Source organism: Anser cygnoides, chromosome 11 (assembly GCF_040182565.1).
Source record: "Anser cygnoides isolate HZ-2024a breed goose chromosome 11, Taihu_goose_T2T_genome, whole genome shotgun sequence".
Lineage (NCBI taxonomy): Eukaryota > Metazoa > Chordata > Aves > Anseriformes > Anatidae > Anser > Anser cygnoides.
In genome coordinates this window covers 359,089-377,911 of record NC_089883.1, presented here as the reverse complement: position 1 = coordinate 377,911, position 18,823 = coordinate 359,089, and the positions used below count along the sequence as shown (strand labels likewise).

The 18,823-nt window shown below is 69.6% G+C and overlaps 3 protein-coding genes across 6 annotated transcripts; all 3 read right to left on the bottom strand.

Annotated features, from left to right (window-relative positions):
- Nucleotides 1-144: 144 nt before the first annotated feature.
- On the bottom strand, nt 145-2,425 carry LOC125179806 (protein shisa-like-1). Its single transcript, XM_048046339.2, has 3 exons — nt 1,078-2,425; nt 513-726; nt 145-376 (listed from the first exon to the last, which is right to left on the bottom strand). The coding sequence occupies exons 1-3, from the start codon at nt 1,424-1,426 to the stop codon at nt 145-147; spliced, it is 795 nt and encodes a 264-aa protein (XP_047902296.2). The 5' UTR covers nt 1,427-2,425.
- Nucleotides 2,426-2,545: 120 nt separating this feature from the next.
- MAN2A2 (mannosidase alpha class 2A member 2) lies at nt 2,546-11,208 on the bottom strand. 3 transcript variants are annotated; one of them, XM_048046338.2, is made up of 23 exons: nt 10,565-11,208; nt 10,146-10,400; nt 9,838-9,982; nt 9,573-9,744; nt 9,142-9,269; nt 8,876-9,049; nt 8,398-8,584; nt 8,133-8,310; nt 7,787-7,989; nt 7,258-7,440; nt 6,954-7,068; nt 6,707-6,774; nt 6,327-6,492; nt 5,825-6,061; nt 5,598-5,720; nt 5,384-5,498; nt 5,156-5,289; nt 4,927-5,068; nt 4,700-4,833; nt 4,279-4,356; nt 3,768-3,962; nt 3,552-3,662; nt 2,546-3,191 (listed from the first exon to the last, which is right to left on the bottom strand). In XM_048046338.2, the coding sequence occupies exons 1-23, from the start codon at nt 10,694-10,696 to the stop codon at nt 3,039-3,041; spliced, it is 3,528 nt and encodes a 1,175-aa protein (XP_047902295.1). In that variant the 5' UTR covers nt 10,697-11,208; the 3' UTR covers nt 2,546-3,038. The 3 variants fall into 3 exon arrangements, with proteins under 3 accessions (XP_047902295.1, XP_047902293.1, XP_066859697.1); XM_048046336.2 differs by lacking the exon at nt 4,279-4,356 and having other exon boundaries at nt 10,565-11,206; XM_067003596.1 differs by lacking the exon at nt 10,565-11,208 and having other exon boundaries at nt 9,573-9,706; nt 10,146-10,281.
- A 207-nt stretch (nt 11,209-11,415) lies between these two features.
- Nucleotides 11,416-17,603, bottom strand: FES (FES proto-oncogene, tyrosine kinase). 2 transcript variants are annotated; one of them, XM_067003598.1, is made up of 19 exons: nt 17,452-17,603; nt 16,477-16,727; nt 16,207-16,380; nt 16,028-16,124; nt 15,612-15,795; nt 15,155-15,292; nt 14,933-15,052; nt 14,728-14,850; nt 14,469-14,655; nt 14,285-14,362; nt 13,864-14,073; nt 13,396-13,518; nt 13,173-13,226; nt 12,961-13,079; nt 12,653-12,747; nt 12,411-12,534; nt 12,150-12,307; nt 11,811-11,933; nt 11,416-11,701 (listed from the first exon to the last, which is right to left on the bottom strand). In XM_067003598.1, the coding sequence occupies exons 1-19, from the start codon at nt 17,576-17,578 to the stop codon at nt 11,559-11,561; spliced, it is 2,628 nt and encodes an 875-aa protein (XP_066859699.1). In that variant the 5' UTR covers nt 17,579-17,603; the 3' UTR covers nt 11,416-11,558. The 2 variants fall into 2 exon arrangements, with proteins under 2 accessions (XP_066859699.1, XP_066859698.1); XM_067003597.1 differs by having other exon boundaries at nt 11,811-12,307.
- Between the last annotated feature and the right edge of the window lie 1,220 nt (nt 17,604-18,823).

The following is an 18,823-nucleotide window of genomic DNA, read 5'->3' as shown; positions in this document are numbered from 1 at the left end:
ACCCCGCGCGACCCCCGGTGCCCCCCGTACTGTCCCCGTGCCCCCCCCCGCGTGACCCCGCTGCCCCCCCGCTGCCCCCCGCCCCCTAGTGCTGCCCCCCCGTCCTCACCCCCGTCCCCCCATCGGCAGCAGCCACCGGGACCCCTACGCCGCCCCCCCGGGAGCGCGGGGAGCCGGGGCTGCGGGGCCGGGGGTGCCGCGGGGGGGCGGCGGGAGCCCCCCGAGGGCCGGGGAGCCCCGGGGCGGGCAGCGGCCGCAGGGCAGGAGGCGGCCGAGGCTGCAGCGCTTGGTGCGGTAGAAGTGGACGAGGTCGAGGGCCATGAGGACGAGGACGAGGAGCCCGTAGAGCCCCACGAAGGGCAGGGCCAGCGGGTTCCTGCGGGGCAGGGGCGCCTCAGCACCAGGGAGGGGCACCGGGGGCGCCTCAGCACCGGGCACCCCCCAGTGCTGCCAGCCCCGGGGCCGTGCTGCCAGCGCCGCAGCCCCTCGCCGCCCCTCCCGGCCCCGCTCACCGGAGGAGGCCAGGCACGGGGAGGCTGGAGAGGTTCACCCCGGTGAGGGCCTCCACGGCCCCCTGGGAGCAGCAGGACTTGAGGGCGTGGGGGCCGGGCCGGCAGCAGTACCGGTGCGCGGCCGGGTCCGTCAGGCGCGGGCAGTAGAAGCCGGGGTGGTAGCGGCCGTCGGGGCCCGCGTAGCCCTCGCAGAGGTGCAGGTTCTGCACCGAGGCTGGGGCAGAGCCAGTGGGCACGGGGCTGCGGCACCAGCACGCTCCCGGGAAGGGCAAAAGCAGGAGGGGAGGGCAAAGCCCCAGCCTGGCAGCCCAGCTCTGGTCTCCCTGTTTCCCCCCTGCCCCACGGGGGCAGCGCCTCTCACCCCACAGGTGTGCTGCAGCGGGACCAGCTCCTGGGACCACGCCTGGCCCCTGGCCCCAGCACGGACCACCGCCTCCCCAGCCCTGACCGCACAGCCTCCAGCTGGGGATGGCGGGGAGCAGCCCAGGGGACGCGGCCCCAGCAGAGAGGGGAGGAGGGGCAGTGCCTGCCCCTACCTCAGGGAGCAGGGGCAAAGGGGCCGTACCTGTCCCGAGGATGCCGGGGTACAGAGCAGCGGCGAGGAGCAGCTGGAGCAGGAGCCCACCCGGCATCTTCCCTGCCATCCCTGGGCAGAGGCAGCTCCGGCGCTGTCTGAGGCAGAAACCACAGCCCCTCCTGCTCCCGCCTCCATTGCGGCCCATCAGGAGCCTCTTGGAGCCATTAGAGCCTCCTGCACTTACTGCCCCGCTCCGCAGGGACCGCGGGCGGGAGGCGGGAGCATCGCTAATGAGCTTCTCCAGGGCCAAGCGGCGGGACCAGAGGCACCATCCCCACCTTGCAGCAGGTCCGTCAGCCCTGACCGGGCACCTCAGCCCTCCTCGGGCTCCTGGCATGGAGGCTGAGGGCTGCAGGCCAGAATGGCACAGGGCGAGCGCGCCACAGCTCCGGGGCAGTGGGCAGGCTGTGCCACAGCCCCTCGGGCCGCAGGACAGCCCCGGCGGGCAGCAGCCTGGCCCCCCGCCAGCTGTGCCATGAGCCAGGCTCTGACAGAGCCACCGCGGGCACACACGTGCCCTGCAGAGGGGCAGGACCTGGCCAGCTCCCGCCAGTCCCCGGCCCCAAGTGCCCCACAGCCGGGGACCCTGAGCCAGACCCTGAGCAGCGGTGGTGCAAGGGGCGTAGTGCCCTGTGCCTGCGGCATGCTGCACGCTGCCTCCAGCTGCTCTGCCCCTTGTCCGTGCCGTGGCTGCGTGCAGCTGAGCCTGGGGGTGCAGCTGAGCCTGGGGGTGCAGCTGAGCCTGGGGGATGCAGCTGAGCCTGGGGGATGCAGCTGAGCCTGGGGGATGCAGCTGAGCCTGGGGGATGCAGCTGAGCCTGGGCTGTGCAAGGTAAGCGAGACAGAGCTCAGACGGCACCACCTCCTTCCCCAGCCCTCCCCAGGGGTGCCACAGCCCAGCCCACTAGTGCCCCAGCAGTAATAATTAGCCCTGGGGGGGCCAGGGGAGTGCAGCATCCACAGTAACCGGGACGCAATGCGGCTTCCCACAGCCTCTGAGCCACCACAGACCCGAGGCGCTTTGGCATTGCCACCAGCTCGTTCGCACGAGTGGTCTGGGTGACCCCCAGCAGCAGCAGGCATTGTAGCACCGTTGGGAGAGGCCGTCCCCACGCTCACCCCACGCGTTGCTGCCAGCACAGGGAGCTGCCCACCTTCGGTCTGCACCCCAGAGCCTTTGCTCCCACCAGAGCCAGGCACTGCCTTGTCTTTGCACATGGCTGACCCGGCCGTGCCACCAGGGAATGAGCGCCCAGCGCCCCGCACCCTGCTCAGCCCTGGGGAGCAGGGCCAGGACAGGGGCCCTGTGGTGCAGAGCAGGGACAGCGCCGGCCACCCGCAGCCCTCCCAGCCTGTCCGGGCGCAGGGCATAGCTCAGAGCCTCTCCCCGCAGAGCACCCCTCCCGCTGCCCAGCACCACCAGTGCGAGAACCACAAAGCAGACACACGCCGGGGCTCCTGGAAACAGCCTCATATTTCCTATAAGCTCCAGGCGAGCTCGGTCTCCAGTCCATAGCGCCTGCCCGGCCAGGCCGCTGGCAGCCCACATGCTGCCCTGCCACTCTGTGAGAGCCCAGGCGCCAGCAGGGCCCCTGCCCCAGGGCTGCACGGCGGGCACCTCCCAGGCAGCCGTGCTTACACAGCAGCAGCCTGTCCCGCTGCCTCACCAGCCCTGCTCCGCTCAGGGCAGCGCCCAGCCCGCGCCCTCTGCACCAGGCAGCATTCAGCAGCCTCCACACAGCCCTGCCGCAGCAGTTCACTGTCCGAAATCTATCTGAGAACACAGGACTAATAAATAAGAAAGCAGCAGCCTTTGCAGGTCCGGCACCTCCTGCCCAGTGCCGCCTGCCTGCCGCGGGCCTGCTGGCCCAGTCTCTCCCGGGCTGTGCTGGCGCCGCGGGGCTTGGTGGCTGCACAGCCAGTCTGCTCCTCTCCCGCCCTGGGAGGCGCTACCCCAGGCGGACGCGGAAAGTGGCGATTTCCATGGGGTCCAGGCGGATGGTGGTGCTGTTGGAGGCCGTGCCCAGCGGGTACATCAGGGTCAGCGAGGTGGGCTGCAGGGAGCCCAGCTCCAGCCCCTGGAACAGGCTGCCCAGCGCCAGCTAGGGAGAGAGCAGGGAGGAGGGCGGGTGGCGCGGGCACCTGGGTTCCTGCACTGACCCAGCCCAGGCTTTCCCCTCCCTCATCGGGGGGTGCAGGGCTCATGCCAGACTCCAGTCCCCCTTCCTGCAAAACCAGCGTCCCCCAGCTTTGCCTGCAAAAGGGGCAGAGCGGGACTGCCTGCTTCGTTGTGGGACCCTTGGACAGCCACTGGTTCTGGGGTTCGGGGGCCCCTCCCTCCCTCCCACCCGAATCCTGGCTTGGCAGGAGCCCAGGGATGCTCGAGGCAGGCCTGGTGCCAGATGTGCCCGGGTGCCACAGCACAGCTCTGACCCCACGTGGGTGCAGGCGGCAGCTCCTACCTTGCCCTGGCTGGTGGTGCAGTTAAACCCCAGGTTCCTGGCCTCCAGGCTGCAGTCAAAGCCTTTGCGGTGCAGGATCAGGGCTGCCTCGGCCGAGGGTAGCGAGTCGTCCTGCTGGGCAGCGGGGCCGTGAGGCACGGTGCTGGGGACGGTGACTGCGAGCCCCCTGTCACCAGGCTGTGCCACCTGCCCACGCAGCACAGGGCCACGGCTCACCTCTGCCTGCAGCGTCCGCAGGTTGAGGATGTGAAAGTCACAGGGGACGGTGGCAGCAAGGGGTGCAAAGGAGCGCAGGGCCGGCGGGGCTGGCTTCTCCTGGGCCACAGGCAGGACCAGGGCCTCGGCGTTCAGGTGCATGGAGGTGATGTGGCTCAGCAGGGAGGGGAAGCTGACCGGGCGACTGTCCTGCACCTGACAAAGAGCAAGCAGTCAGCGCAGGCGAGGCGGCTGCGGGGCCAGGCAGAGCCTGCCAGGGCCTGCGGGGCCTCCCGCTCCTTTTGGCCTCTCCGGCGGCACCCAGAGGTCAGGCACCCGCCAGCACCGGGCACCCAGAGCCTCCAGGCACGGCCCCTCCTTCCCCAGCACCCAAACAGCAGCCGCGCCGCACAGCCTGCACGGCTCCGGCTGGGCTACGGGCAGGCTACGAGCCCGCTAGGGGCCTGGCTAGGCTAGTCGCTAGCAGCTAGTGCACGAGACAGGGAGACAGCAGGGCCGGGCCGGCCATTACCTCTGGGCTGCCAGTCCTGGCGCCAGGGAAGCCCAAAGCTTTAAACACGGAGGCCAGTTTGGAAAAGAAGCTGGAGCTCTGAATGGGTGAAATGGTGCATGGATCGAGAGCAACGAGGCAATGGGATGAGAACACCGTGATTACAAGGGCTCCGTGCCCCCGGGCGCAGGGCAGACCCCGCTGCGCAGTCCTGCCCTCCCCGCACACCCCACACTCTGGGCATGGCCCCATCCCTCTGCAGTGCCAGCGTGGTGGCCGGGAGGGCCATAAGGTGGCAGGGGAGGGCACCCCGCACCCAGCTGGACTCGTGTCTGCCTGCAGATGCCACCGTCCCACACCGTGCCGAGGCAGGGCTGGGCTCTGCACCAGAGCAGCACTGCTCCTGACCCCCAAACTCCTGCGGCGTCCCCGGCCCATGCACCTTGTTGGCAGTGGCGCGGCGCTCCAGGAGGAGGCGGAAGCGGTTGCAGGTCCGCTTGTTGTCCTTCAGCCCTTGGCCCAGGCCCCGGTTGTCATCCTGCATGAGGCGCCGGTCCAGAATCACCTCCAGCTGGCCTGCGGAGAGCGGGCCCCCGAGCCCCGGGCGTTAGCAGCCGCCAGCTGCCCCCCACGGCCCCCCGGCAGCACAGCCCCACGGCCCCGGCTCACCGCTGCCGAGACTGGAGACCCCCAGGGCCTGGGCTGTGTGCAGCGTCAGGCGGCTCTGCGCGTCCTGGATGTAGGCCATGGCGGGCATGGGGTAGAAATTGGCCTGCAGCGGCAGCTTCTGCTGGTACCTGCGGGGCTGGATCTGTCGAGGGACGGGGGTCAGGGGCTGGGGGTGGCAAAGCACTGCCCCTGCGGGCAGCTGCCATCCCTCCCCGGGCTGCTGGCACACCTGGAAGCCGTTGAGGTCTGTGAAGAAGGTGTCATCGCTCTCGATGTCCGTGCTGAAGCGCAAGGCCAGCTCCTTGTTGACGTGGTCACGGATGTCCACCAGGCAAGACACGTCCAGGGACAGGCCCTCCACCCCTGTGGGCCAGCAGTGAGTGGCTGGGCCCCGCAGGGAGCATCGGCCAGTGGCCCCAGGCTGGGGACCTCCCGGGCACAGCCCCACTTGTCCCACCTGGCACGTTGTAAAGCCGCACCACGGTCTGGACGTGCTGATAGTAGCTGGCAACCTCTGAGAAGAAGGGTCCCTCCGTCACTCGCACAACTGGGGGCTCCTTGGGCGTGTAAGGCTATGGGGGGAGGAGGCTGCAGTGAGGCTGCTGCCTCCAGGACTGTCCCATGGCTCTTGGCACAGCCGCCAGCCAGGCTCTCAGAGGAGGCCCCCATACCTTGGCCTCGCCATCAGGCAGGAAGAGATAGGCTCCACTTTTGTCCTTGGAGGTCCTGGTGCCATAGACAAGGAACTCGCTGCTCACCCTCTGCTCCCGCTCCTCCCCAGCTCGGCGGAGGCTCTGCAGGGCGCAGGCCGGCAGGACAGTGAGCGCACCCTGCACGAGGCAGCGCTGTGCGCCCTGCCCTCCTTCACCGCCGTGCCACCCCCAGGCCCTGCGCTTGCCTGCAGCAGGCCTGAGCGCCCCGAGAAGCAGGCCCGCAGGTGCTGGTTCTCCAGGCAGAAGTCGTCAGGAGCGGTCGGGAAGACGTGCACAGGTACAGTCTCCTGCTTGCGCACGGGCAAGTCCCGGCCGTGCAGGTACAGGCGCACAGAGGACTTCAGCACGGCTTGGCCGTCGAAGGACTTCTGCAGCTGCAGCACACGCAGCCCCAGCGCAGGCAGGCGGGCCAGGACAGAGACCTGCAGGCGGCAGGGAGATGTGATCGAGGGCTTCCATGGGGGGCAGCCAACCTGCCGGCTGCCAGCAGGACACAGGCCCCGCTTTTGGGGTCTCTGTGGAGGGAGACGTGCGTGGGAGCCTGGGGTCTTGTGTGCCGTGGGAGCTCCCATTGTGGTGCAGAAACACTTGTTTGGTGGCGTGTCAGCGTGTGAGGGTGGGAGGTTGGCACACACGGGCTGTGCAGGGCGAGGACGGGGTGGCAGTGGGCGGCGGGGCGCCCCATACCTGGTAGACATCAGGCACCACGTTGGTGGCAGAGCCCCACTGCGCAGTGAGCTGGGCAGGCAGGGGCTGCCCCTCCTCAGACAGCACGCGCACATGCGGGGAGTCCACCAGCACCGGCACGACGCTCAGGCGCTCCTGCTCCAGTGGGTTGAACACAACCAGGAATCTGCAGGGCAGAGTTGCACCGGGACGGCCACCCCCAGCCCCACGGCGTCCCACGTGCCCTGCGCTCCACACCACCCCCGGAGCTGCACACACACACGCTGTTTCACAGAGCCCCAGGTACCCCCGCACGTGGTCCCCCCATCGCCTCCCGCTGCCCCACGAGACCCCGCTGCTGGACAGGAGGACGCAGCCCACCGCCCAGCGTGCAGCCCTACCGTGGCGAGGCGCTCAGCTTGATGACTGTTCTCTCTGGGAGCGAGTCCTGGTTGAGGCGCGTGTCGTCCTAGGGAAAGCAGAGGGTCAGCCACGGCGTCCCCACCGCCCCCAGCCCGCCTGGCCCAGCTTCCCCAGGCCCCCAGCCAGCGGCGGGTGGGCAGGCAGGGCTGTGCCGCACGGGGAAGGGCACGGCGCCCCCAGCACGAGGCCGGGGCGCGGGGAGGCGCGGGGCAGGGAGCTGCTCACCGTGCTGAGGAAGGGTGCGGCGGGGTCGTAGCGGTAGGCGTCCTTGTCCCCCAGCACCAGGTAGTGCGCAGCGTTGGTGATGACGCGTTTGAGGCTCGAGAGGGAGTGGAGCAGCCTGGAGCACCGGGCAGAGTGAGACACCCAGGACCGTCCCCTCTGCCCCCTCCCAGCATCCCCCTACACCGCCCCCACACCCCGCTGGGGCCTGTAGGCCCCTAGGCCCAGCCAGGACGCCCAGCCCCGCACCCACCAGCCCCCAGCTGACACTGCCCCCCCCGGCTGTGCCCCAGCCACCCGCACGCACCGGACTCCATAGTCGACCACCACGGCCTCCTTGGCGGTGCCCGTGATGGCGTCGTGGTGCTGGAAGAGCCCCAGGTTGCGGCGGGCGTTGCTCAGCAGGGCGTAGTCGGACAGCGGGTACCGGCTGTCGGCGCCGGCACGGCGGGCGTGGGCGAGCGCCAGGCTGTACAGGATCTCTGCCCCCCTGCGCAGGGACAGAGTCACCCAGGACCCGCCAGCACCCCGGGCCCCACGGGGCCAGGACGGAGAGGAGAGGAGAGGAGCAGCCGGCGCAGGCAGCCTTAGCGCCAGCAGGGCCCAAGCACAGGGCAGACAGCCTCGGGGAGGGCAGAGTGGTGCACGGGCTGCCGCGGGCTTGGTGAAGGTTTATCACCCCTTGAGCCATGCCTGGGCCATCCCCAGCGCACCGGTGTCTGGGCACAGGCCGGGGGGAGGGCTGGGGCTGTGGGGTACCACCCGGCCAGCACCATCCTGTGCCCCGTGCCCCATGCACCGCCCCTGCCCCAGGGCCCCAGCCTGCTTCCCCTCACCGGAGGTGGGCCTCCAGCACGCGGTCCAGGCTCTTGTAGAACGGCCGGGAGGTGAAGTAGCCTGTCCAGTAGTGGTCCTCCCGGTCCGCGTAGGAGAAGAAATCGCCACTCAGCACTGGGAACCCAGGCGGCTTCATGCCTGGCACAATGCCCACCTTCTTGTAGAGGGCATCGAAGTAGTCGGACAGCGTCCCGAACTGCGCCTGCGGGACAGCACACGCAGCTCTGAGTGCTGCAGGGAGCCCCACGCCCCTCCCCGCACTGCGCACCCCTGCCCAGGCTCCCCGCCGCTGGCTCCCCCGGCCACACGGGGCCTTTTGGCAGCCCCAAAGCTCCCTGCACCTACCTGCACGTGGAGGTGGGGCTGGGAGTTGAGGAAGTCAAAGATGCGCTGGTAGTTGAGGAACTGAGCGTCCCACTCCTGTGGCTTGTCGTAGCGGAAATCGTCTCCCAGGGGCACCAGCAGCACCTTGCTGCGGTACAGCTTGGACTTCTTGCGGTACTGGTCCAGCAGGAGCTGGGCTCTGCCACGGGGCCAGGGCGTGAGGCTGGCTGCCGGAGGCCGGGCTGCGGGGCTCAGAGCCGCTCGCCCCTGCCCTTGCAGCACTCACCGCTCTGCCACGTTGGCCTCGGTGATGGCGCGGGGCGGCACCTTCCACGGGCAGTTGATCCGGCCGCCTGGCAGGCGCTTGAAGTCGAACTGGCAGCAGATCTTGGGATCGGGCCCGCAGGTATGGGGCACGTCATAGCTGTAGAAGGGCATCATGTGGCAGAAGATGTCAGTGCTGGAGTCTGGGTCTGCAGGACCAAGGACAGATGAGCATCAGCAGAGGCTCTCCCTCACCTGGCCCCTAGCAGAGGGCACAGGGCACACCGAGCGGGGGCAGAGCAGACCCAGCACACAAGTTCGCCGGGCACCAGGCACCGGCACATTTGGGGGTCCCCCTGGGGCTGCCCACTGCAGGGCAGAGGCATCGCCTCCCGGCACTCAGCTCACTGGCCACGCAGGGAAGTGGTCAGCAGCTTTCCTCTGCTGCCACCCACCCCGGGCAGGTCCGCTGCTGCGGTCACCTCCCAGCAGCCCCTCACCCCACGTCTGTCTCCACATGAACTCCAGGTTCTGGGTGGCAGCAAAGTGCTTCTTGATGGCGTAGTGCACACGCTGGATGAGCATGCCCGTCAGGTTGGAGCGCTTCAGCAGGTAGGGCATGGTGGAGCTGTACCCAAAGGGGTCAACGGCCCACCCCGACCGCGGCGTCACGCCTGGGGGCACAGAGACCTGTCAGCACCTCTTGTGAGCAGCGTCCCCCAGCCAGCACCCCTGCAGCCCACCCTGCAGCCCACGCAGCTCTCACCGATGTTCTTCTCCAGCCACTGGTGCCCCTCAATCAGCTGGTCGATCATGGCGAAGTAGTGGGAATTGGCCTCGTCGGGCATCACCCAGCCACCCGTCACCATCTCCAGCTGCCCGTTCCCAACCAGCCTGCAAGAAACACACACCAGAGACGTGGTCAGCTCAGGGCAGAGCCCTGCGGTCAGCCTCGTATCCATGGCCTCCCCCTCTCCTGGAGCCACCTGGCTCTCGGCAGCAGCCTCTGTGATCACCAGCTGTGGTGCGATGCCCACACTCTCCCCACGCTCCTGTGGGGAGCTCCGTGGAGCCCACGGACACCACAGTGCAGCCAGAGCCGAGTCCGGGGGGCAAAGGGCCCTTCCCTCACGCCCCCCTCGCTCATGTCCAGCACCTCCTCGGGGCGGCAGGGCCCGGCAGACGGGGCAGCCCTACCTCCGCACCGCAGCCCGCTTCTGGGCACTGATGTTGTCCCACCACTTGGAAAAGAAGGAGATCTCAGACCAGATGAAGCGCCGGCGGGGGTCCTCCTGCATCTTCAGCACCATGCTGTTGAGGATGTGCTGCGTCTGGTCATAGTAGTACTTGTCAAATGTCTTGATCCAGCCTGCCAGCACAGGTGGGGGGGTCACTGAGCGGGGCCCAGCCCTCCCCAGCCGGCAGGGCAGGGGCTGGGGGAGCACGCGCTGTCTCTGCTCACCGGGGTCATTGTGGGAGTGCGGCACCACAAACACCTGCAGGGGCTCAGCGTCCCACTCATTGGGCTCATAGGTGATATCGAAGCCTTGCTTCCACACACCGCCATCCTGGTTGTCAAAGGGCAGCAGGGAGTACACGGCCAGCATCTGCCAGCGGGAGAGCGAGCTCAGGAGGGCAGGCACCGGACTGGGAGACCCCAGCAGAGCAGAGGCAGTACCCCAGGTGCCCTGCTGCGCATTCCCTCTCCTTCACAGGGCTGGGCCCCTCGCCCCCTGTGCTCACTGCTGCACCGAGACCCCAGCCCTTCACCTGCAGGTCTGGGCTCTGGCCCTTGCCCCCCAGGGCAAACTGGCAGTCCTGTGGGGACACGGAGAGGAAGCTCGGCCGACTCTCAGGGGGCAGCGCCCAGGAGCCGTTGGGTGGGTGGCGGGGCAGCGCCGGCTGTCCCTCCGCGTGGGCCGTCAGCTCCAGCACCGAGTCCTTGATGTGGCTGATGATCTCGTGGTTCTCTTCCAGCAGCTGCTCCAGCTGCTCGATGCGGTTCTGCAGCACCGAGATCTGGCTCTGGGGACACGGGCACTGCGGTGAGCGCGCTGCCCTGGCTCGGGGCTTCCTCGCACAGGTCCGGCCCTGCTTGCGCGCTCGCAGCAGCGGGGAACGAGCCCTGCCCCGAGCACCAGACCGGAGCCAGCCCGGCCCTCGGCCGCCCCGCGCCCGCTGCCGCTCACCCTGGGGAAGTTGCCCCCGCTCTGGTGGCGCGCGGGGTCGTGCTGCACCCGGTCCAGCATCAGGTAGAGGGAGAAGACAGCCACGCAGAAGATGGCAGCTCCACACACCGTCACCTGCTTCTTCAGCTTCATCCCGGCGGGCCGCGGGGACGGGCCTGCGGGGGGCACACCGGGCACCGCCTCCCCGGTGCCCTCGGCGCCCCGCCGGGCGCGATGCGGGGTATCGACAGCGCGGGCTGGGGCAGCGCCGGCGGCGGCGGCACGGCCCCGCGGGGCTGCTCGGGCCCGGCCCCGCGCCGGGCGGCCGCGGGGGGGGACGGGGCGCCCGGGGAGCCGGGGGGGGCCGGGGGAGGCCCGGGGCAGGCCGGGGGCTGCGATGGGGAAGGCGGCGCCGAGCGGGCCGGAGCAGGCGGGGACGGGCAGGCCGCGGAGCCGGGCGGCCGGGGGGGGCTCGGCGCGGCGCGGCCCGGGGGCGGAGGGAGGCGGAGGGGGGGCGGAGGCTCCCGGCGGGGCTCCCGGCGGCGGGGCCGGCCCGGAGCTGTCCGGCGCGGCCCCCCCCGCGGCGCGGCCCCCCCGCTCTTACCCTGGGCGGCTCCGCGGCCCGGCCCCGCTGCTCACATCGCCCGCCCGGGCCCCGCCGGCTGCCGCGGCCGGGATGGGCCAGGCCCCGCCCGCCGCCCCGCCCGCCCGGCCCCGGCCCCGGCCCCCGGCCCGCCCCGCCGGGACGCGGCGCTGCGGCCCCGGGCGGCCCCGGGGCCGGGCCGAGCGAACGCCTCCCGCGCGGCCCCGGGCCGGGGTCCCGGTGTCCCGCGCGGCCGGCGCGCGCCCCGCGCCCACGACAGACGCAGCGCTGCAGAGCCCACGTTTATTGCCCGGGAGCCTCCCGGTGCACGCCCGCCGCCGCCCGGCCGCCCCCGGCACCCGCTTCCCAGGCGGGCCCCGCCCGCGGGACGGGCGCTGCCGGCGGGACGGCCCCGGGGCGCGGGGCTGCCCCTCACCGGTGCCGCTTGCGGATGCCGATGAGGTCCTGGTGGACGGCGCCGAAGCTGGGCCGCCGCCGGGGGTCGTACTCCCAGCAGCGCTGCATCAGGCGGTACACCTCCTCGGGGCACTGCTCGGGGGGCTCCAGCCGCACGCCTGGGGGCGGCAGCGCTGGGGACGGGCCGGCCGCGACACCGGCCCTCGCCCCCGCGGCCCCGGCGGGCACGGCCGGGCAGGGGACCCGCGGCCCCGCCGCCGCCCTCACCCTGCTCGATGGCCTCGCGCGTCTGCTGGTTGCTGAGGTTGGCGTAGGGGACGGCGCCCAGGCTGAAGGCCTCCCACAGCAGGATCCCGAAGCTCCAGACGTCGCTCTCCGAGCTGTATCGGCCTGGGGACACGGCGTGGGCCGGGCGGCGAGCGGCGGGGGACGCCCGTGTCACCGCCGCCCCAACGGGTGCCCCGGCTCTCCCTGCCTCCCGCCCCGGCACCACGCGCGGGGTGCCGGGCGGTGCCCCCTGGACTCCTGGGTCCCCCGGCACAGCCTCCCCCCTTCCCTCCCCGTATGCTGCGTAGGTCCCGGGCCATGCCCGGTGCCACCCCGTACCGTAATTCAGTGCCTCGGGGGCAGTCCACTTCACAGGGATCTGCTTCATGCCTCCCGTGGAGGCGTAGATGCCATCCTCCTCCTCCCGCGACATCCCAAAGTCGCTGATTTTCAGGATGTTCTTCTCCGTCACCAGGCAGTTGCGGGCAGCCAGGTCCCTGGGGCGGCTCAGAGCCGTCAGCCTTGCGCCCAGCTGTCCCCGGGACAGGGGGGGCCCAGCTGCCCCTGCCCTGCCCGGCCCCCGCTGCCCCCCCAGCCCACCTGTGGATGCAGCGCTTGCTCTCCAGGTACTCCATGCCTGCTGCAGCGTTCTCTGTCATCTTGATCAGCTCTTTCACCTTCAGGTGGGGCCCCTCGCTGCGCAGGAAGCTCAGGAAGTCCCCCCCTGCACCGAGGAGCACAGCTGGCGGGCGGCCATCCCAGCCCCGTGCAGCGAGCTCACACTCTTGCACCGGGGTGAGCTCACACACATGCACCACGGGCGGCAGGATGGGGCTGCTCACCCTGCACCAGCTCCATGACGATGTAAATGGGCTGCTTCTGGGTGCAGACGCCGATGAGCCGGACTATGTTGGGGTGGTTATACTGTTTGAGGATCCTGCGGGGACAGTGAACAGCACCGTGAGCACATGGGGACCCAGCTGCCCCCAGCACACACCACCTCCATCACCACCTGCATCCCAAGGATGCTGTGCCCGGCCGGTGCAGGGACGCAGCCCCCAGCCAGAGGGCTGCTGTATCCCAGTGGGGTTTGGGCAGCCCCGAGACCTCAGGACAGATGGGCCGGGACAAGCATGACGGTCACACAGACCTGGCTTCCTGCAGGAACTTGGCCTTGAGCTCAGGTGGCAGGGTTTCCCGGCAGGATTTCACAGCCACGGGGGTGTTGTCAGCACGCAGGCGGCCGCTGAAGACTTCCCCAAAGTTACCCTGCCGAGAGACACGGGTGCACCGGCCGAGCCTGCCACAGCGCACCCGCGGCCAGCCCTGCCCTCCTGCTGGGACCCTCGCACCCCAACTCACCCGGCCGATGCGCTCCCCCAGCAGCACATCCTCGTGGTTGAGCACCCACTTGTCCTGCAGGCAGCAGACACTGCGGTCAGCGAGCCACCCCCAGCGCGCCCCAGCCCACATCCCCTCCTGCTCCTGCAGCTCCCTCATGCAGAGATGAGTCACGGCGGCTGGAAGGGGCCAGGGCTGCGCCCCCGCACAGGGCTCTCGCCTGCCTCCCGCTGCCCACCCTCACCTTGGGCACGGCCCTGGCCAGGATGATCCCGCTCTTGCGGGTGATGGGCTGCTGGCTGTGCAGGAGGTGGTCGACGAGCAGCGGGATGGTGGGGAAGCCGTCCCCCTCCAGCCGGTACAAGTTCTGCAGGGAGGGGAGGCTGCGGGGTCGTGCCTGCGTGCATGCATGGGGTGCACACCTGGGGGAGTGCATGCATGGGGGGGTGCGTGCACACACACACACACACACACACACACACACACACACAGCAAAAGCGTGCATTCACACACGATGCAGGCTCACGGCTCGTGCTCCATGCTTGGTCTGTGCAAGGACACACGCACACAGCTCGCAGCTGTACGCACACATCCTGTGCATTAACACCAGCGTCCCTGTGGCTGCACAGCCAGGGCAGGGCCTGGGTAGGGCCCCAACATCTGCCCACTGCAGGGGCCGCTCCCAGTGCCACCCCCGCCTGCGGTCACTCACATCGGCAGCCTGGATGATGAAGTGCCGGGGCTGCCCGTCCCACAGCACGCTGAGCACATACTCCTGCTTCCCCTGGCTCTCCCGCACCAGGAAGTCCCCGCTGCAGCTCAGCAGTTCCTGCACCTCTGAGCGTGGGATGGCCCCATGATACCAGACCTGCTGGCACAGCGGCTTCTGCACCTCCGGGATGAGGGGCACTGGGGGTGGCAGCTGGATGGGGACAGAACAAGACCGGTCATTCCCCCAGGGGCAGGGACAGCAGGGTCCAGAGGGGCTTGTGCAGGGTGCGGAGAGGGGCTGGAGAGCAGCATGGAGCGGGGCTGTGGGGCAAGACAGGAGAGGACAGGGGGTGCCGAGGGGCTGGGAGGTTTGACAAGGTGGCTGGGCAGGGCAGGGTGGCTGGAGGTGCCCAGGGTCTCACCGAGAACTTGGGGCTGAAGATGCCCGAGATGTGGTTCTTGAGGGTCTCCAGCGCAGTGGCCCCGCTGCGTTCCTGCTCCTGGGGAAAAGTGTGAGCTGTTCCCCCACAGGCACCCTGCGTGGGGCCACCAGAACCCGGTGTAACCCAGCCCCGTGTCTCCCGGAGCACTGTGGGGAGGACTCACCACAGAGGAGACTGAGTGCCGGTCCTCCTGCAGAGGCAGGGCAGGCAGGGGATCTCCGGAGCCCAGCTCTGCCAGCTTGTTGGCCAGCACATCCCGCTGTGCCTGCAGCTTGGCCTGGGTGCAGAGGCAGCCCTGGAGCTGCTGCTGGGCTTCTTGCAGCCCCTGGCGCTTGCTCAGCAAGTGCACCCTGGGGACGGGATGCAGCGGGGTCAGCCCCTGCCACCTCAGCCCCAGCCCCATCGCCCCCCCTGCACCTCACCGCTCCCCGGGTCTCAGCCCCTGCTCCTCGCCCTGGATCTCAGCCTGCAGCTCCCGCACCCGCTGCTCCTTGCTGCTCACAGTCTCTGTGGTGGCCGCCAGCTCCTCCTCGAGGGACGTCAGGCTGCAAGAGACACGGGTGTTGGGTGGGCGCTGAGCCATGAGCCCGCCAGCCTGCCCCCCGCCTGCGGCCCGGCCCCGCTCACGAGTGCTGGACGCTCTCGACAGTCAGCTCGTTCAGCTGCAGCTCCCCTGGCGCCAGGCTCTCCGTCTCCTCCAGCAAGTTCTCATCAAAGGTGACGGCTGGCGGCACCTCGCAGCCATACCTGCGGGCACCCGGCACAGAGCTGCCCTCTGCTCCGCTGTGCCCATGCCCACCCCCTGCAGGGCCGTACCCGGTGCGGTGCCCGCGGCCACGCCATCTCTACCTGTGGCACTGGACAAAGCTGCTGTACTCAGTGGCAGGGTTGATCGCTTCAATAGCACGGGCAATTTCCTGGTGTACGGCCAGCACGTCCTCCTGCACCAGGCTGCTGATGCTGTAGTACTCCCCGAGTATCTCCTTCCTGCAGGGACATGGGTGCTGGGGGCTGCCCGGCCTTCCGTACCCCCCGCAGCCCAGGCTTGGCCCCGCACTGCCCAAGCCGCCTGGTCCCGGTGTCCCCTCAGCCCCTGCCCCGCATGAGGTGCTGGGGAAGGGCCCCGAGCTGCCCCATCCGTGATGGCTGTGGTGCCAGAGGAAGGGGGTGCGTGGCACAGGCAGCAGGGCAAGGACAGTGCCTGTGTGGCTGGGGGCTCCAGCAGGGGGAGGGAGCATCGCTGGTTCTCAAGGGGAACAGGGGTGCAGAAGCAAGGGGGTGCCAGGAGGGGTGGCAGGGCTCTTACAGAGTGAGGACCATCTCCTGCTGCAGGCTGTAGAGGGACTCGTGGAGGCTGGGCAGCGCCCGCTGGTAGTGGTGGTGGTGGTGCAGCGCGGCCGCCTGCACAGCCAGCACGTACTGGTTGTGCAGGGCGTAGAGTTTCCAGAGGCTGCGCACGTACTTCTCCTTCGCCTTTTCCCTCTCCCTGTCTGCGAGGAGAGGCCATGGGGGCACCCGCTGCCCTGGCACCACAGTTCCCAGTGCATCCCCCCAAGCTCCCAGGCCCACCGAGGTTGTGCCCATGGGTCCCGTGGGGCTGCCGTGGCTCCAGGCATCCCTGATCCCGCGGTGGGGCCCGAGGAGAACCGGGGATCAGGGAGAAGAGGGCACAGCAGGACGAGGCTGGGGGATGTGTCAGGACAGTACGGGGCTGCCACCCACCTTTGCTGGCCTCCTGGTACTTGCGCTTGGCCTGGGTGCTGTCACGCACCAGGCTGCGGTACTGCGCCTTCAGCTTCTCCATCTCCTGCTGGGTGGTCTGCAGGACGAGGCACCCTCAGCGGAGCGGGGCCGGGGCGAGGGCCCAAGCCCCCCAGCTGCCCGCACAGGGTCCTGCCTACCCGGGCGTACTCCTGGCTGAGCTGCTGCCACTGCTCGCTGAAGGCCTTGCGGAGCTGCTGCTTGTCGCGGATGAGCAGGCTCAGCTTGGCCAGCGGCCCCGCTGCCAGCTCCTCTGCGTGCCGCCGCAGGGTCTGGCTCAGCGTCTCTGTCTGGCTCACCAGCACCCACCACGACTGGGGGGACAGGGTATCAGGGATGGAGCAGGGACGGCCACCCTCTGGCAACGTGCCGGGTCTGTGGGGTGTGCTCCCACACCCTAACGTCCCTACCTCCCCAATCTGGCCTCCGTGGTCACCAGCACGGAGCTGCCCAGAGCCCTCCTGCTTCTCCAGCTGGGACAACATGTGGTGCAACATCCCCGCGTACTCCCGATCACTCTTGGCCCGCTGCGACATCCACTTCTTCATCAGCTCCAGGAGGCGCAGCTCACTGTCCTGCAGCCGCAGCAGCGCGCTGTGCCCCTGCGGGCTCCACAGCTCCGGCCCGAAGCCCATGGCACCGTGGTCCTGGTGGGACGAGGCTGCAGAGCAGTAGGGCAGCCTGAGACGTGGCTGCTACCCTGCACTCTGCGTTGAGCTCGCCTGTGGGCAGGGCCCTTTGCCTCCGATGCCCCCTCACCCATCTCCCCACGGCAGGCATGCGGTGCCCAGGGCAGCCCCACAGCGGGGGGCAGAGTCACCAGCACCCTCCACAATCTGCCTCGCAAAAGGCATTAGAAGCAGCTGGGAGGGCTGAGTGTGCCCAACGCGCCGCAGCAGCGGGGGCCCACGGCGGGGCAATGCCAGGGAGGAGGAAGCGTGGGGTCAAAATCCAGCGCTGCCTTGCCGCGTGCCGCAAGGCCGGGAGCACCGGCCCCATGGGGCTCCGGCAGCTCTGGCCCTATCCTGCCCCACTCCCTGTGCCCGTGCCGGGGGCAGCTGGGCACACTGGGGCAGGAGAGCACCCAGGGGCCAGGGCACGGGCAGGAGGCCAGCAAGAGGGGGACAGGGCACTGAGCCGCGGGGGACAGTGCCAAGCCTGGACCTGTCCCTGCGCACAGAACTCTGGCATGGCCAGCAGGAGCTGAATTCAGCCCAGGCGTGGTCCCAGGGTGCACAGCCCAGCAGCGAGGGCACAGCCAGCAGCAGGAGGGTGCTGGAGCCTGGCTCCATGCAGGGCAGGATGTCCCCACGCAGACTACAACCCCGCACAAGAACAGGGCCATGACCCCCCCAGCCCCACAAAGGGGTCCCCTTCCCTCCAACCTGTGTGTGCCGCGAGGTCCCGGCCACGGAGCTGGCGCTGGTGTGCTCCCGGGGCTGGGGCCGGTGCAATCTGGACCTGGCGCAGCTCCGGCTCCCAGAGAGGAACAGGAAACCCTGTGCTGACCATACAGCCATTGCGAGATTTCCTGCGCTTCCTCCCCTCCCTGCCGGTCCCCCGTGTTCGAGGCTGACTCCAGCACACAGCCCCGAAGCTGCTGGGCAGCCCCCAGCTCCGGCGCCCCTTCCAGCGGCCAGGCACCAGGGCCTTGCACCATCAGGATTTGTCCCTGCAGGAGCCCGGGCCCCTTCCTTGCCTCAGCTGTGCCGCGGTGCCACCGCACAGTCTCCAGCTGCAGCTCAGCCCAGGTTGGCTCAGCTGCCTCGTGGGGCTCCTCCTGCAGCCAGGCAGGGGTCCCCCGGCCCCAAAGTGGTGTCACAGTCACCTGCAAGACGCGTTCGAGCCGATTCCACTTCTTGAGGAAGTTGTGGGAAAAAGCACATAGAAAGGTTTTCCTGACTTGCCTTCCCGCAGCTGAGCGATGCCCGGGTGGTCACGTCGAGGAACACCGCGACGCCACAGCAGGGCTCTGCACTAAGTGCTGCTGCGGCCCCTGGGCACGGTCAGTGCCAGTCTCCCTGGAAACAGTGTTTTTTCACAGCACGTTTCAGGGGCAGAGCAGCTCTACCAGCAGCAGCACTGCAGCTGCTCTGTCCTGCAGCACACGCTCACCTCCTTCCAGCCCCCTCTGCCCCGGTCCCAAACCCTGCCCAGGAATCTGTTTGTTTTCTGCGTGAGCTGCACCAGCAGTACCCCCTGCACCACCTGCTCCAGAGGCACTCAGCGCTTCCACAAGATCAGCAAGTGTTCTGCCAGCTGGGCTGAGGGGCTGCTTCTCCCCGCCCCAGCACCCCTCCAGCATCCCCTGGCTTCTCCCAGACAGCGCAGGCTTTCCCCACGTGCATGGGGCTGGCACGGGGGACACCGGGTACCCCGAGCCAGGGGCTGGGGCCTGACCCCACCACACCTGGCTAGTCAGGGCAGCCAGGCTGTGAGGCTCCGTGAGCGACCGTGATTGCAGAAGCCAGCAGAAGCCCTCGCTCCCCAGCAGCCCTGACCACTGCCTGCAGCAGGAAGGTTGCTGCGGGCTGCGCTGCAGCTCACCCAGTTTCACATCCTCCATCCACTGTCCCACAGCCTGCAGGGCCCAGCGCTGCGCTGCCCCGTGGGGCTGGCCCCCGTCTGACCCCCCCACGGCACCGTCACTGCGGCTGTTGGCTCTGCCCAGCGCAGCCCTCGGCCGAGGGGCAGCCGGGACGTGTCCCCTGCCCAGCCTGGCAGGGGAGCGAGAAAGGGAAAGCTCCCGCAGCTGCG